Source organism: Syngnathoides biaculeatus, chromosome 3 (genome assembly GCF_019802595.1).
Source record: "Syngnathoides biaculeatus isolate LvHL_M chromosome 3, ASM1980259v1, whole genome shotgun sequence".
In the NCBI taxonomy this organism is placed as follows: Eukaryota; Metazoa; Chordata; class Actinopteri; order Syngnathiformes; family Syngnathidae; genus Syngnathoides; species Syngnathoides biaculeatus.
In genome coordinates, this window is record NC_084642.1 from 29,305,915 (window position 1) to 29,321,097 (window position 15,183).

General features: G+C 40.7%; 1 protein-coding gene across 12 annotated transcripts in view; it reads right to left on the reverse strand.

Moving 5' to 3' along the window:
- Nucleotides 1-15,183, reverse strand: part of madd (MAP-kinase activating death domain) — an 88,739-nt gene that overhangs the window by 46,669 nt on the left and 26,887 nt on the right. For all 12 annotated transcript variants that reach the window (XM_061815198.1, XM_061815201.1, XM_061815197.1 and 9 more), the window contains one exon: nt 12,285-12,365. In XM_061815198.1, coding sequence (XP_061671182.1) covers nt 12,285-12,365 — 81 coding nt within the window. The remainder of the gene's footprint in view (nt 1-12,284; nt 12,366-15,183) is intronic.

The window sequence follows — 15,183 nt, forward strand, 5'->3', positions numbered from 1 at the left end:
ATCTGTGATGGTATGGGTCTGTGTTTTTGCCAGAGGTATTGGTTAACTTACACATCTGTGAAGGCACCATTAATGGTGAAAGGTACATACAGGTTTTGGAGAAACGTGCTGCCATCCAGGCAACGTCGTTTTCATGGACGTTCCCTGCTTACCATATTTCAGCAAGTCGATGCCAGACCACATTCCGCGGGTGTTTCAACAGCATGGGTCCGCAGTAAAAGAGTGCGGGTTCTAGACTGGGCTGCCTGCAGTCCAGACCCCTGTCCCATTGAAAATATGTGGCACATTATGAAATGTAAAATACAACAACGAAGACTTTGGACTGTTGAACAGCTAAAGCTGTACATCAACCATGAATGGGAAATAATTCCGCCTACAGATTGCAGTGGGTTGTGCCCCCACAGGACTGCTTTCCAAAGCTTCAACAGTTAATGTCATCAATTCTCAAATGAATGTTGTTAAAAGAAATGATGTAACAGTGGTAAACATGACCTTGTCCCAGCTTTTTTCAGAATGTGTTGCACCTATAAAATTTCAAGTTAAAAACAAAGTTTAACAGTTAGAACATTTAATGTATTTGCGGTGTATTCAATTAAATATAGGTTGAACATGATTTGCAAATTAGTGTATTCTGTTTTCATCTGTTTAACACATCTCAATTTCATTGGAATTGGGTTTGTAAGACAGCTTTTTACCTGCTCATTGTAGTGTTTGTATGGTGACACATACAGAATGAAGAGTTTGAGCTGCAAAATGTATGGCTTCTGACAAAAGTGTGCAAGGTTGCCTGTATGTAAAGGGATAGCAGGAAGTCGTAGTTGTACAGTTTTTTTTTTTTTTTTTAAACCTGTCCTGTCAAGCTACTGTATGGCCATGTAGAACAGTGGATCTGTTTGCCTTTTGTGCTGCAACAGTGTTGCTGTGGAACAGGGGAGTTCAAAATACTCCCTTGTCTTATCTTTTTAAATATTCTGATGTTTAATGAAAATGTAACTGGAGAGAAGAGGGTTTTGGTGGGATAGGGAGACAGACAGAACGGACAAGCGAAATAAAGATGTGAACCACAGCAGAACAACAGTCAGAAGAATATTCTCAATATTTGACAACAGTCAAATCATTTTTTATTTGTGAATTGGGGTGGAGGCGGGGGAAACTGGTGAGAAAATGCAGATTAGAAAGGACAAAAAAGGGCACGACAGGATGTGGGAAATGAGGAAGGCGGTGGTACTGATGAGCGGTGTGGTGGAATACTTTTATTGTGCTTTAACAACTTTAAGAACCTTTGAGTTTATCTTCCTATAATCGGTTATTATTGGTGGTCCCAGCCCAAGCAATTAAGCCTATAGCCTGTCAATTGAACTTATTAGTTAATGAACATCAAATCACATGCATCTTAGTCAACTGGTGTACGGAGTAGCTTAGCTGTCACATTATTCTGAACATTTTAGATTCAGAGGTGGGTAGTAACGCGCTACATTTATTGACTCAAATAACATTTTAAATTAACTGTACTTGTCAAAGTACTTTAAATGCACTACGTTTTTAACTTTTACTTGAATATTTATAGAGCGAAGGATCAATACTTGCCCTCCATTACAATGATTGACATTTTTTATTTATCCAGTCATGCATGTAGGCATCTATTTTTAAGAGTCCATCTTCAACTTCCGCATAGGAGGGCCATTGCACCAATTAAAGTGTCATTTGACTCCAATTCACCAATTAGACGACAAAGGCCAGAACTAGAAGCCAGATGTTGACATACACTCAGCAAAAACACGTTTCAGTTTTGTCTTATTGTCTGAAGTAAAATGAGACTAAACTTCTCCTGTATGAGGTCAGTCAGGATTAACAAAAAATATTTAATTTTGTTAAATGAGACAATGAGTGAGAATTCTTACTGAATTTTTACTGTATGTAATTTTCTTTGAGATCAAAAGTTTACATACATTTCCTTAGTATCGAGTAACATTTCCTTTGAACTGTATGACTTAGGTCAAACATTTTGGGTAACTTTCTACAGGTTTCAGCCGTTACTCTGCTAGAATCTTGCCCCATTTTTCAAACAGAACTGGTGTAACCGAGTCAGGTTTGTAAGTTGCCTTGCTCGCACACGCCTTTTCAGATCTGGCCACAAATTTTTGATGGGATTCATATCAGGGCTTTGTGATAGCCACTCCAAGACATTGACTTTGTTATCCTCAAACCAATTTTTAAGCATTTTGGCAGTATTATCATTATGCACTTGGAAGACCCATTTGTGGCCAACTTTTAGCTTCCTGGCTAATGTCTTAAGATCTCCATGTAATGTTCTTTCTTCATGATGCAGGCTATTTTATGAAGAGCTCCAGTTCCTGCTGCAGCAAAATATCCCCACAACATGACGCTGCCACCTGCATGCTTCACAGTTGTTATGGTGTTCTCAGGTCTACAAGTTTCCCATTTTTTTTTGTAACATTTGTTATTGGTATTATGGCCAAACAGTTCCACTTTAGTCCTATCATAAAACAAGACATGTCTCAACAAGTTAACATCTTTGTATTGATGTGTTTTTGCAAACTGTAATGTCTTTTCTATGTTTCTTTAGGAGGAATAGCTTGATTTTCAGTCAGTGGCATTTCATTGCATGTCAGTGCAGGACTTGTTTCACTGTGGTAAATGACACTTTCTAACCATCTTCAGCCAGCATCTTCTTAAGGTCTTTAGCTTCTGTTCTGGGTTGATTTAAGCGTTTCGAAACAAAATATGTTCATCTCTGGAATATAGCGCCTGTCTCCTTCCTCAACAGTGTGATTGATTGCTGGACATTCCCATGTTGTTCATACATGCGTATAATTTAATAAGTTGGAACAGATGAACGTGGCCCATTCAAACATCTGGAAATTCCACACCAAGGATGAGCCACACTTGTGGAGCTCCACAATTCTTTTGCTGATTTCCTGTGCGATTTCTTTTAATTTTTCCATGATTTCAAAGGAGAAAAGAAAGTGTTTGAGGAGTGGCATTAAATATATCCCCAGATGTACTATCAATTGACTGTCAGCAAAACTTTCACGACCTTTCAAAGTCATGACCTCATCATATGGCCTTCTCCATGTTCTTTAAGTACTTCGTACCTTTCGTGAATGTACACTTTTGACCTCGAAGGAAAAAATATATACTGGTCCATATATTCACACACACTTTTTAAAGTTTAGTTTTCACGCAACTATTCTTATCACACTAATATATCGCTATGGAAATGTCTGGCATCCATATTGAGACATGAAATTGGCCATATCGTTCAGCTCCAAATGTCGCTGTGTAAAAAGCTAGATGCACTTCTCATTATCTGAATGCAGAAAGCTGCAGCAGTTCTGTTAACACACAAATGAACAAACTATTTACTGTACACTAATCTCCCAAAAAGTCAGCGTGAAAGGGTCTCAGACTAAATGGAATGACCCAGTGGTTATGATAATGATACACGACCAGATCTTTTCAGAAACCTACCAAATACTTGCATAGGTTAAGTCCATAGAGGTTAACCCAAAAGGATCCATCCATTTTCCATAACATTTTATCTACAAAAGGGTCGCATGCGTACTGGAGCCTATGCCAGATATCTTCGAGTGGCGGGGTAGACCCTGAACTGGTTGTTAGCATATATATATATATATATATATATATATATATATAATATATATATATATATATATATATATATATATTAAAAAAAGAGCACACATTTGCTCTAACATCCAAACCCAAGGGATATTTAGACCCTTCACTCAACCTACCATGCGTGTTTTTAGGATGTGTGAGGAAGCCAAAGCAGGCACAGGGAAAACATGGAAAATCAACACAGCAGGGGGTTTTGAACCCCACGCTCCTGAGAACTGTGAGGCAGATGTCCTAACCAGTTGTCCTCCATGCCGCCACCATATAACATGTTCTAAAAAAATAACAGCTGTTATAACTTGAACAGAACAAAAATTCCCAGCTGCAATAAAAACACAGGGGTGTCTTGAGATTTAACTGAATCAATTTACAGTTTGTTTGTTTTTAGCTAAGAACTGATTTTTTTCCTTTGACTTCCAAGCTCAAACTTGAGATTTGGTGGCAGTGAACTCAACTCGGCTGACTTCAAAAGACTTTGGCAAATACTGAACAATCCTTCCAAAAAAAAATACTTAAAACTAATGCCAATCTAAGTTGAGGTTTACACATTGTATATTTGAATCAATCACAGCATTGCTTCTCATTCCATTAGTTTAATGCTTACAGTAGTAATTACCATTTACCACCCTTATGAGGATATGTGACTTGGAAAATAGATGGAAGTTGCTTCACTTACACCTGAACAGATTGAAAATAAACAGTGCAGCAACATATTCACATACAATAAAACAATTGTCAAATTTACCCTTTTCATAGAAAACAGTTATTGCTTTACTGAAACAAGAGTTTCAGAGACATATTGTCAGTCTAAAATTATAGGCCTGGCACACGTAGCTGCGATATGATTGACTGCTACCTCCAGATAGGACTGCAGGCAGCAGCCAATCAAATTGCAGCTGAGCCCATCCTGCCGAGACACCGGTGGGGTTCATAATGACATGACAATGAACAGTACGCACATCTGTCTGTCATATAGTACCCTGATGCGGATAAGGCTCGTACATAAGGAACAGCAATAAATTCATGCAATGATGAGAATTTTACTACTTGATTCCACAGATGTAATTACTGTGTTATTTTGGAGAAGGCACAGACTGCTACTTTTTTCCGCATTAACGCATTCTAGTAGTCTACATTGCAAGAACTTAAATGTCTTTCACATCAATAGTTACTTGCACGTCGATGTCCCAAGTTTTACGCAATCTATAGTTACTGTTATTTCCTCCATTTATACATGATTCGACTAATTTTTGGGCCCCTCTAGACAGCAGCCTCTGTCACACATTTACACACATGGAAAAGGACTTGGGAAACAGGGAAATCCATCAAACTGGCTCTGATTTCAAGGTAAATGTTGTACTATGTACATATTATATTATAATAATAATAAATATTATTATTATTATTTCATATATGTATTATGTACTATGTATGTATGTATTGTACTATGGGTACTGTGGACTTCAACTCTCACTGGAAACAAGTCCGACTTAATGCCGGCATCGCGGACCAAACTCTAACAATGGTCTTACAGGGACCGAAAAGCTCGTATCAGGGGGTTCAGTACCCCATACTCCTGGAGAACCCCCCCACAGGACTCCCCGAGGGACACAGTCGAACACCTTCTTTGAGTCCACAAAACACATGTAGACTGGTTGGGCGAAGTCCCGTGCATCCTCGAGGATCCTGCCGAGGGTGTAAAGCTGATCAATTGTTCCACGGCCCGGACAAAAACCACATTGCTCCTCCAGAATCAGAGCTTAGACTTCCCTGATGGACCACCCTCTGCAGTCCCCCTGAACAGACATTACCAGGGAGGCTGAGGAGTGTGATCCCCCTATAGTTGGAACACACTCTCCAGTCACCTTTCTTAAAAAAAGGGACCACCACCCCTCCCAATCTAGAGGTACTGTCCCTGATGTGCTTTGCTTAGTATTTAGTCAAATCAGCCTTTTGAGCTAATACAGCAATGAGTCTTATTGGGAATGATTCAAGTTATTCAGACCTGGCTTTGGGGATCCTCTGCCATTCCTCCTTGCAGATCTTCACTAGTTCTGTCGGGTTGGCTGGTGAGCATTGGTGGACAGCCATTTGCAGGTTTCTCCATAGATGATCAATTTGGTTTAAGTCCAGCTCTGGCTGGGTCATTCAAGAATAGACTTATTCTGAAGCCACTCTCTTATTGTAACTCTGTGCTTAGGGTGGTCGTCTTGTTGGAATGTGAACCTTCGACCCAATCTGAGTCCGTATGACTCTGAAAAAAGGTTTCGTCCAGGATATCGCAGTACTTGGCCGCATTCATTTTCCTCCGATTGACACCAGTAGCCCCGTCCCTGCAGTTTTTTTTCACATATATCACTTACAATTAAGGACAAAAAGTTCTCTCTTGGTATCATTAGACCAGAGAACCTTATTTCTCACCATCTTGGAGTCCTTCAGAAGATTTTTTTTTTTTTTTGAAAACTCCATACGGACTTTCGAGTGCATGCCACAATTTCAGTCTCAAGGTTTTACTGAATACTGAAATGTTTTTTAAAAAACAGTTTTAACAGAACATGCCAAGTGATGCTTTGCTTAATATGCTCTCAATACTCTCTCTCAGGTAACTCATAACATCAGTTGTCAGTAGTGACTGCAGAAAAGTTGATGTGATGTCAAATGTCAAGTCAAAAGAATAAATAGACATCTGTAAGCATCTTGCTAACAGGTGTAAATTCAGAATTATTAATCACACCATTTTCAAATATTAATAATGGTCCTTCTGTAAAAATATGGCAGAAAACTGAAAAGACAGTATGCAGAGTTAGTGCATTATTGCTCTAATAACTTCACTTTAAATTATAATGTTCTGGCTAAAGTTATGAAGATGGTTTGATCATAGTTTCTATGGTCGTTAAACTCAAAACAATGTGAATGGATGCATGAGTAAAATTATGTGCTTTTAATGTGGAATAAATGATCAAGTGTTTCCATGAATCAGAACCAATTCTGATGAGTTTAGTTAGAGAGGCTAGAGGGATTGAATGACAATGATTAACAGCATTGTTTTTTTTTTCTCGGATAACAGGGTCCCAAGAAATCAATCATTTTACCTTCAGGAGCTACAGCATGTAAAGGGGGGTGAGGGGAAGAGCAGAAAACTTTTTTGTTAGTGCACAACAAAACCATTTCCCTTGCATTCACACTCAAAATACAGTCTGTTGGAGTCGGAAGCACGTAGTCTACACACAGCTGAAGGTTTCATGTGAACTTAGGGTCATATTTTCCTCTTGAGTATAAGCCAGAAAAGGCACACAGTTCCATGCGTTCCTGGCAGCGCGCATTGTCCCATCCACTCAAGTCTGGCATTCAGGCACTCTCGAGCTATGTATCAAATGTATAAAATGTAGGCATTCTCTGTCAAATCTGGACCGGTGTGCATTTTCTTGTGGACTTTATCACTTTTCCTCTTACCCACTCTAGATGCGATTATAAGTCCATTGCCATGTGAAGGTGAAATATTGTATTGCAATCTAAATTTGGATTTATTTCTCTTCACCATATCTATTTAAAGCCCAAGTGACATGCCTATAAACATTCTTAAATAGATATTGTCATGAAAAATACACACAACATTATTCACTTGAATGTCGATACGAAAAAATAAATATGAGCAAAGGGCGTGTCATCCATGCGCAAAGTTGCGGATGTCTCACTCGACATCCAAGTGGGAGCCATATTGTCTGCAATGTCATCAGCAGATGTCACACTGGGACATTCACCATTGAAAACACGTAATGGCACCTGCTATAGGAGAGGAACAATATATTTTCAGATTTTTCCGACACCCCTTCTGACATGGAAGCACTTTCCGAAGAAGAGAACATCTCACAATTGAGTGAAGAGACCGGGGCAATATTATCCTATCGTTTTGAGCTATATTTAGATGATACGTGGATCACTTCTAACCAACTACAGACACCCCAACAGTATGACAGTATGTAGCGTACTCAGTCACGAGCAAAGACAACGCCGCAGCCCAGGCGCAACAAAAATAATAGTTGGGGTGGGCGCGTGTAATCCTCTCTGAACGTAACAAAGGATCCGCATATGTAAATAAAGGGGTGCTGAATGCGTCGATGTGCACGTCGTTGCCGCGTCCGCCAATCATGGCTTTGACCGGGGTGGCTCATCGCGGAGCCAAGCTGGGGTGGCTCATCGCGGCGCACAGCCAGGCCGCTTTACGGCGTTGTCGTCACTTGCGGCTGAGTGCACCATCATCCGCGGTGTTGTTAATCGCCGACAGCGTCGGCGGCGTTGTTCATCAGTCGGCGAAAAACTACGCCGCCGCCGCCATCTGCCGCCGCCTTAATTGCCGACGGCTCACACAGCCGCCAGTGATGACAAGCCGTGAACCAGCCCAGCTCGGTGCCGCGATGAGCCATCCCGGCCGAAGCCGTGATTGGAGGACGTCGCGCCAAATCCAACTCCTGCTGATAACATCACTTCCTATTTCTCCAAAACAAATTCAGAGAGGATTTTCATGGGGGGAGTTACAAAAAGTCGTATACGTCAAAATCATGTTTTGTGGTGAAAAAAACTGATGGGTACATTACAGTTGCCTTTTTTTTTTTTTAATTAAAAAAATACTAAAAATCATGCATTTCATGTCAGTGGAGGTTTAAAATATAGTTCTAGCTTTTTGTGCATTGTATTTCATCCTTGATGAGGGTGTGCCAAGGTGGAATTTTAACATTACACACCGTCTCATCCTGCACTATTTTATTTATTGAATTTAAAAAATATATAATAATTTTTTTTAAAAAAGTCAAGTCAGATCAAAGGCATAACTTTTGCTACGTCAGCTTTCTGGTATACTCAGGTACTTTGCCATGTGATTGTGAATTTGTTGAACTGACAGCAGAGATGAAGTCCTGTTGATGGCTAGGAGAATGTTGTCTGAGAATTTGAACTTGCTCTATGTTCAATTTGTTTACCAGTGCAGCTCATTCCTTTTCTCGCTGTCTTTGGCGCTCTCCCCCAGCAAAGTACTGATCACGATTCCAATCCTACAGATCCATACAATTCTAACTTCTTTCAAATAACTTGTGCTGAATGTGACATTTGAGCCAGTCTAGCTTCCATTCTGTCCACATTTCCTTCTGAAAAGTATGTTTCAACTAGGTCTTTGCAACACAATTTTCAGACCAGACCTTTCTCACACAGAAAAAGGAAAAATTTCTAGTCTCACTGCTTTTTCTTCTATTTGCAAAAGCGCATAAAGCCTGGCAGCGGCAGTGATTCTCTGTATCATGTACCCAACGTCCCGGTCATGCCACACATCTTACATCCCTGCTGCAACCTTGTTGCAGATTAGGCTAGGTGTCTTGGCATTTATACTGTAAATGCAGGTAGAATGAATGTATACTTTTCTTTCCACTCTTTGTACTTCATATAAAATGTTCCTCTATTCTACCATCCAAAATCACACATTCAAAGAATTTCAACACGACTGACAGATATCGATGTGACAATTACTATTCTCATTTGCTTTTCTTTGACGTTTGATGAAAATCTGATAGTTAGATTAGTTTGTTCTATGTGTGGTCAGGAATGAGATACCGCCACGAAAAATGGGGAAAATGGCCTTTTTAAACATTACAATTTCAGAGGCTCAGAGAAGTGTTTATTACTGAAAATGACTTTTTAAGTCTTACAAGTTAATAAATATACTCAATTTACAAATTGAAGTCTTACAAGACAATTTGGAAGTGACTGAAGACAGGCACATTATTAGCAGTTTACAATCTGTTTCACCACACTATGAAAAGGAATGAAAGCCTGTAGCAAATGTATTTAAAATTAAGATCATGAAATTATAGTTTGTACACAATAGTAGAAATGGAAGACATTTTTTTTCTTGTAGGAAAACCAGTAAAATATAACTTCAGCCTGCAACTGAACTGTCATGAAAGCAAAATTGGCCTGTGAATAAAATTGGTTGCTAACCCCTGCCATACAATATATATATATATATATATATATATATATATATATTATGGAAAATATGTTATGGAAAAAAAAAAAAAAAAATCGGTGACAAAGGACAGCCTCGGCGGAGTCCAATTCTCACTGGAAACAAGTCCGACTTATTGCTAGAAATGCAAACCAAACTCTGACAACGGTCGTAGAGGGACTGAAGAACTCGTATCAAGAAGCTCGAAGAACCCCCACAAGACCCCCCCCCCCCCCCCCGAAGGACTCGGTCAAACGCCTTTTCTAAGTCCACAAAACATATGTAGACTGGTTGGGCGAACTCCCATGCATCTTCGAGGTTCCTGGCGAGGGTGTCGAGCTGGTTCCACGGTCAAGACGAAAACAAAATTTCTCGTCCTGAATCAGAGATTCAACTTCCTGATGGACCATCCTCTCCAGTACCCCTGAGTAGACCTTACCAGGAAGGATGAGGAGTGTGATCCCCCTATAGTTGGAACACATCCTCCGGTCACTCTTCTTAAAAAGGGGGACCAACACCCCAGTCTGCCAATCCAGAGGCACTGTACCCGATGTCCACGCAATGTTGCAGAGGCGTGTCAACTAAGACAGCCCCACAACATCAAGAGCTGTTAGGAACTTCGGGCGAATCTCATCCACCCCCGCGGCCCTGCCACCAAGGAGGTTTTTAACCACCTCGGTGACCTCAACCCCAGAGATAGAAGAGCCACAGAGCACCCAGAATCAGCTTCTCATGGGAAGGCATGCTGGTGGAATGAGGAGGTCTTTGAAGTATTCTCCCCACCGACTCAGAGTATCCCGAGTTGAGGTCAGCTGTGCCCCATCCCCACAATACACAGTGTTCACGGTGCAGTGCTTCCCTCTAATAAGATGCCGTAACGGTGGAGTAAAATTTCCTCGAAGCCGTCTTGAAGTAGTTCTCTATGGCCTCACCGAACTCTTCCAACGCCCGGGTTTTTGACTCAGTGACCATCGAAGCTGCATTCCACTTGACCAGCCGGTACCAATCAGCTATCTCAGGAAAAAATGCCCGATAGTACTCCTTCTTCAGCTTGACAACATCCCTCACTGTTGGTGTCCACCGACGTGTTCGCAGGTTGCCGCCACAACAGGCACCGACCACCTTACTGCCACAGCTCCAGTTGGAAGTCTCAACAATAGAGGTACGGAACATCGTCCACTCGGACTCAATGTCCGCCGTCTCCTCTGGGATGTAAGCAGGTGGGAGTTGAAATTTCTTCTGACAGGGGAATCTGCCAGTCATTCCCAGCAGACCCTCACAATACATTTGGGCCTGCCACATCGAACCGGCATCTTTCCCCACCATCGGAGCCAAATCACCACCAGGTGGTGATCAATTGACAGTTCTTGACTGTTCTTCACAATCATGCGCTTCCTGGTCTAACTGTCATTGTCCACGTGTCGACCAGCAGAATAATGGAGTCCCCAGAGGGGGCACTCTCTAGCAATCCCTCTAAGGACTCCAAAAAGGGTGGGTACTCTGAACTGGTGTTTGGTGCATAAGCACAAACAACAGTCAGGACCCGTCCCCCTACCTGAAGGCAGAGGGAGGCTACACTCTCATCTTCTAAGGTAAACCCCAACGTAAAGCCCCTGAGCCGGAGGGGGCAATAAGTATACCCACACCTGCTCGGCGTCTCTCACACTGGCCAACTCGAGAGTGAAACGGAGTCCAACCGCTCTCAAGAGGAGTGGTGCCAGAGCGCAAGCGGTGCGTAGAGGAGCCTAGATCTAGTCGGAACTTATCGATGTCACACACCAACTCGGGCTCCTGCCCTGCCAAAGAGGTGACTTTCCATGTCCCTAGAGCTAGTTTCTCTAGCCGAGGATCGGATCGCCAAGGTCCCCACCTTTGGTCACTGTTCACATAACACCCAGCCCCTATGGCCCCTCTCACAGGTGGTGAGCACATGGGAAGGGGGACCCATGTTACCTTTTCGGGCTGTGGCCAGCCGAGCCCCATGGGTGCAGGCCGAGCCACAAGGCGCTCGCCTTCGAGCCCCACCTCCAGGCCTGGCTCCAGAGGGGGGGCCCCGGTGACCCGCGTCCGGGCAAGGGAAACGAAGATCCAATTTTTTTTATTCATCATTGGGTTTTTGGAGTCGTACTTTGTCTGGTCCCTCACCTTGGACCTTTTTGCCATAGGTGACCCTAGCAGGGGCATGAAGCACCAGACAACTTAGCTCCTAGGATCATCAGGAGACACAAACCCCTCCACCGGGATAAGGAGACAGGTCGAGGAGTGGTATTTATATATTTCAAGCTATATTTTTCAATTGGATTTCAATGACATTCACAAGTAGAGCTTAATGCTCCATGATTTATAGCCATCCTCAGATTTCAAAGTCCGCCGCTTTGGTGGCGCACAAATTTCTAGGTTACGCAAGTTGGGAAGCAGATGGAAGAATGCACGTAGATAAAAAGTGCACACGTCAGTCGCATAAAACAAGAACTATACACGAATGGGAGAACCTTGAACTTATTGAGCAAAACGATGATGGAAAAACAACAATGCTGTGCTAATGGGAAATACCTGGGTTCGAGAAAATCAAAAACTACAAGCGGTACAGGCAAATTTTGAGCAAAATGTAACAAGTCGCATAAAGTACCTGCTTCAGATGTTTCTTCAGCTCGCCAGCTTCAGGCTCTGGAAGTGGTGGTAGAAGCTCTGCATTTGTTGGTGCTTTAACCTGAGAAACAATTGCAGTTGTAATACCAATTGTTTTGATCGTTTTAAATATGGTTCTACAACGAGAACTGATTAGAACCAGACTAAAACTCTGTTTCTTCTGGTATCATTCAAATTAAAAAATAAAAAAAATATGTTCCCAGTTTTGATTGCTGTAGTCACTGACCCCGAAAAGGAAAATGGCAAAAACCACGGAAAAAGAACGTGAAGAGGAGTATTGTGCCCAGCGAGTTAATTGAGTTAGTTGAGTTTCTTAAATACGTTTAAATAAATGACTAGTGACCTCAGTGCCAGTTACTCACATTTCAAAAATGTATAGGTGTGGTCAGTCATGCTCACAGATATAGTTACGGGTGTGGTCCACCAGTCATGCCCGCGGGTGTGATTAAGGATGGAATCTCCATCCATTAAAATAACTTACTGCTTTAATATAACATAACTGTAAATTAAAAATAAAATAAACATACATAACTAAAATAGAAAACAAAAACTTCAAACTCAGAAATGATAATTTCCAATTTCAACTGATATCAGTAGACCATGATATAAAACGGTACTTAAAATTTTTCATCTATAAAAATTCTTGATCTGACAAACCATCTGAAGAAAAGTTAAAAGCACTGGCCTGGTCTGTAACGGTCTATAGCCACAATGTTTTGAAAATGCTGAAAGTTTAGTTCAATATAAATCACCGTTAGTGGCAACAAGGTACTGATATATTGTAACAAACATTCCTGTCCGCAATCGTGATGTATTGTTATAATCTAGCGTAATTACGGCCGTATCTATTGTCAATCTATTGATGAAAGCTAGCAGTAGATGATCTATATCTTCCAAAAGCATGTAGAGGGAAAAGTTTTCAACTTAAAGATAATGCAGTACCACAGGGAAAATGACCGTATGCATTTAGATATATGGACAGACTATGCTAACGTTAGTACTTAGATCAATTCAAAGTAAATCAAAGTCTCGTACTTATTATAGTTAAATACTAAAACATTACCTGTGTTATATCCCAAAAATGATTTCAGTGTAAGTGAATTTCCTTTGACATGGCTCATGATATTCATGACATTCAACATAAATGCGCTCGACACACGTGAACAATCTCTGAACATGCGCTTTTGGCATAACTCAGGGCCCTGGCAAGCCTTTTTTCATCATTACCCATTTTTTTTTAACCAAGATAAATTTTCATTAGCCACTTTCCTATCATCATAACCAATAGCCAGTCACATGCCGGTCAAACTGCGGTCTACTAACATGACTAATACTCTTTCTTGTTCTACAGGTTACATGCATACAAATAACGTTCAGACGTAAATTTGATACAAGGAATTAATATATTTTTTGGTAACTGAATTTAATAAACTAACAATGACAGAGATGTGTCATAAAAATAAAAAAGTTTCAAACCTCTTCTATACTCCTGACTGTAGAAAATATCAATGTTCAACACTAAGTTTTAGCATGATTAATGCCATAAAGATTCTCCTCTTTTTTCTGCTCACCAATTTACAGAAACTTGTATCAAACTCAAACAATTTTTTTTCAGGGCCTTCAATTTTAACAATTAACAGTTAATCTACACTTTCTGTTTTGAGACAGTTCCTTAAAGACATCTTTACAATTTCACCCGGATGCAGTTGTCTCCGATGTAAAGAATTATTCGCTCAACTTCCGGTATAGCTACCGACGAAACTTTCGTCACGCTCAAGCCAAGAATCAAATACAAATTCCTATAATATACATAAAAGTCTATAACAGTACAGAATCGTATGGTAGGATAAACAGCCATTTTTGTTCGCCATTTTGAAAATTTACTCGCCAGACTCCATATGTGTTTGCATACGGATAGGGCCCTGTAATGCTCTGTACGGTTAACTTGCATTTCCTGTTTCCGGGTGAATACTGATTGTTCAAGAGAGGGCTTGTTGAGTTAATAAGGCTTATGAAATAAACACGTAAATTAATGTCAAGACTACACAAAATAAGCGATGTCTTTCAATATATATTTTTTCTACTTGTAACAAATTTTATGCGCGTGATTTTTCGTGCTTGACTGTGCAGATTTGCGAGCACGAAGGCGCGCCAGTGTGGTCGTGCTCATCAAATGTGAGTGACTGCAGTGCAACACTCTAGGATTAAATTGTGCAAAAGACAATTTGACAGGCTTTGACAATGTGTAGAAGTCTGATGTGCTCTCTTCCACGCCGAGGCTCGGCCAACATCAAGCGGAACTTCAGTGAAGTCCATCGGGTGAGATTGAAGCAATAAAATGTTGCAAACATTGAGGCAGCAAACAAGTTTAATGGTGGGTTGCACTCTTGCACTGATAGTTTTGAGTGTTTATTTTTGTTTTCAAGCCAATGAAAGAGCTGATGACAGACACAAAAATAATGTAAATTATTTTACCATACAGAAAAGAAAGTAGAAACAGTTGCATTACAAGCTTAACATTGAGCTAAAACCTCAAAGGTCAGGCTTGCAACTTAATATCACAATGAATTGGGGCAACTCCCCAAAATGACTTACAGAAGCAAAAACACTAACCTGTCTCATCGATGTCAATCAATGTCTCATTGGTTGGTAGGTCAATCAAAAAAGTTTTGATAAGCATTCAGTTCGATTCATTACTCTTTTTCTTGTATCTTGTTGTATCAAAGTCATTTTTGCGACAAAATGCTGAGCGCCGGTGCATACCACACAAAAAATGTTATATGCCTAAAACAGTTAGTCAAGTAAAATACTTGCACAACTAAACCATTTGACGTGATAAAACTGTCGCAAATAAATTTTAACATTGATATATTTAACTT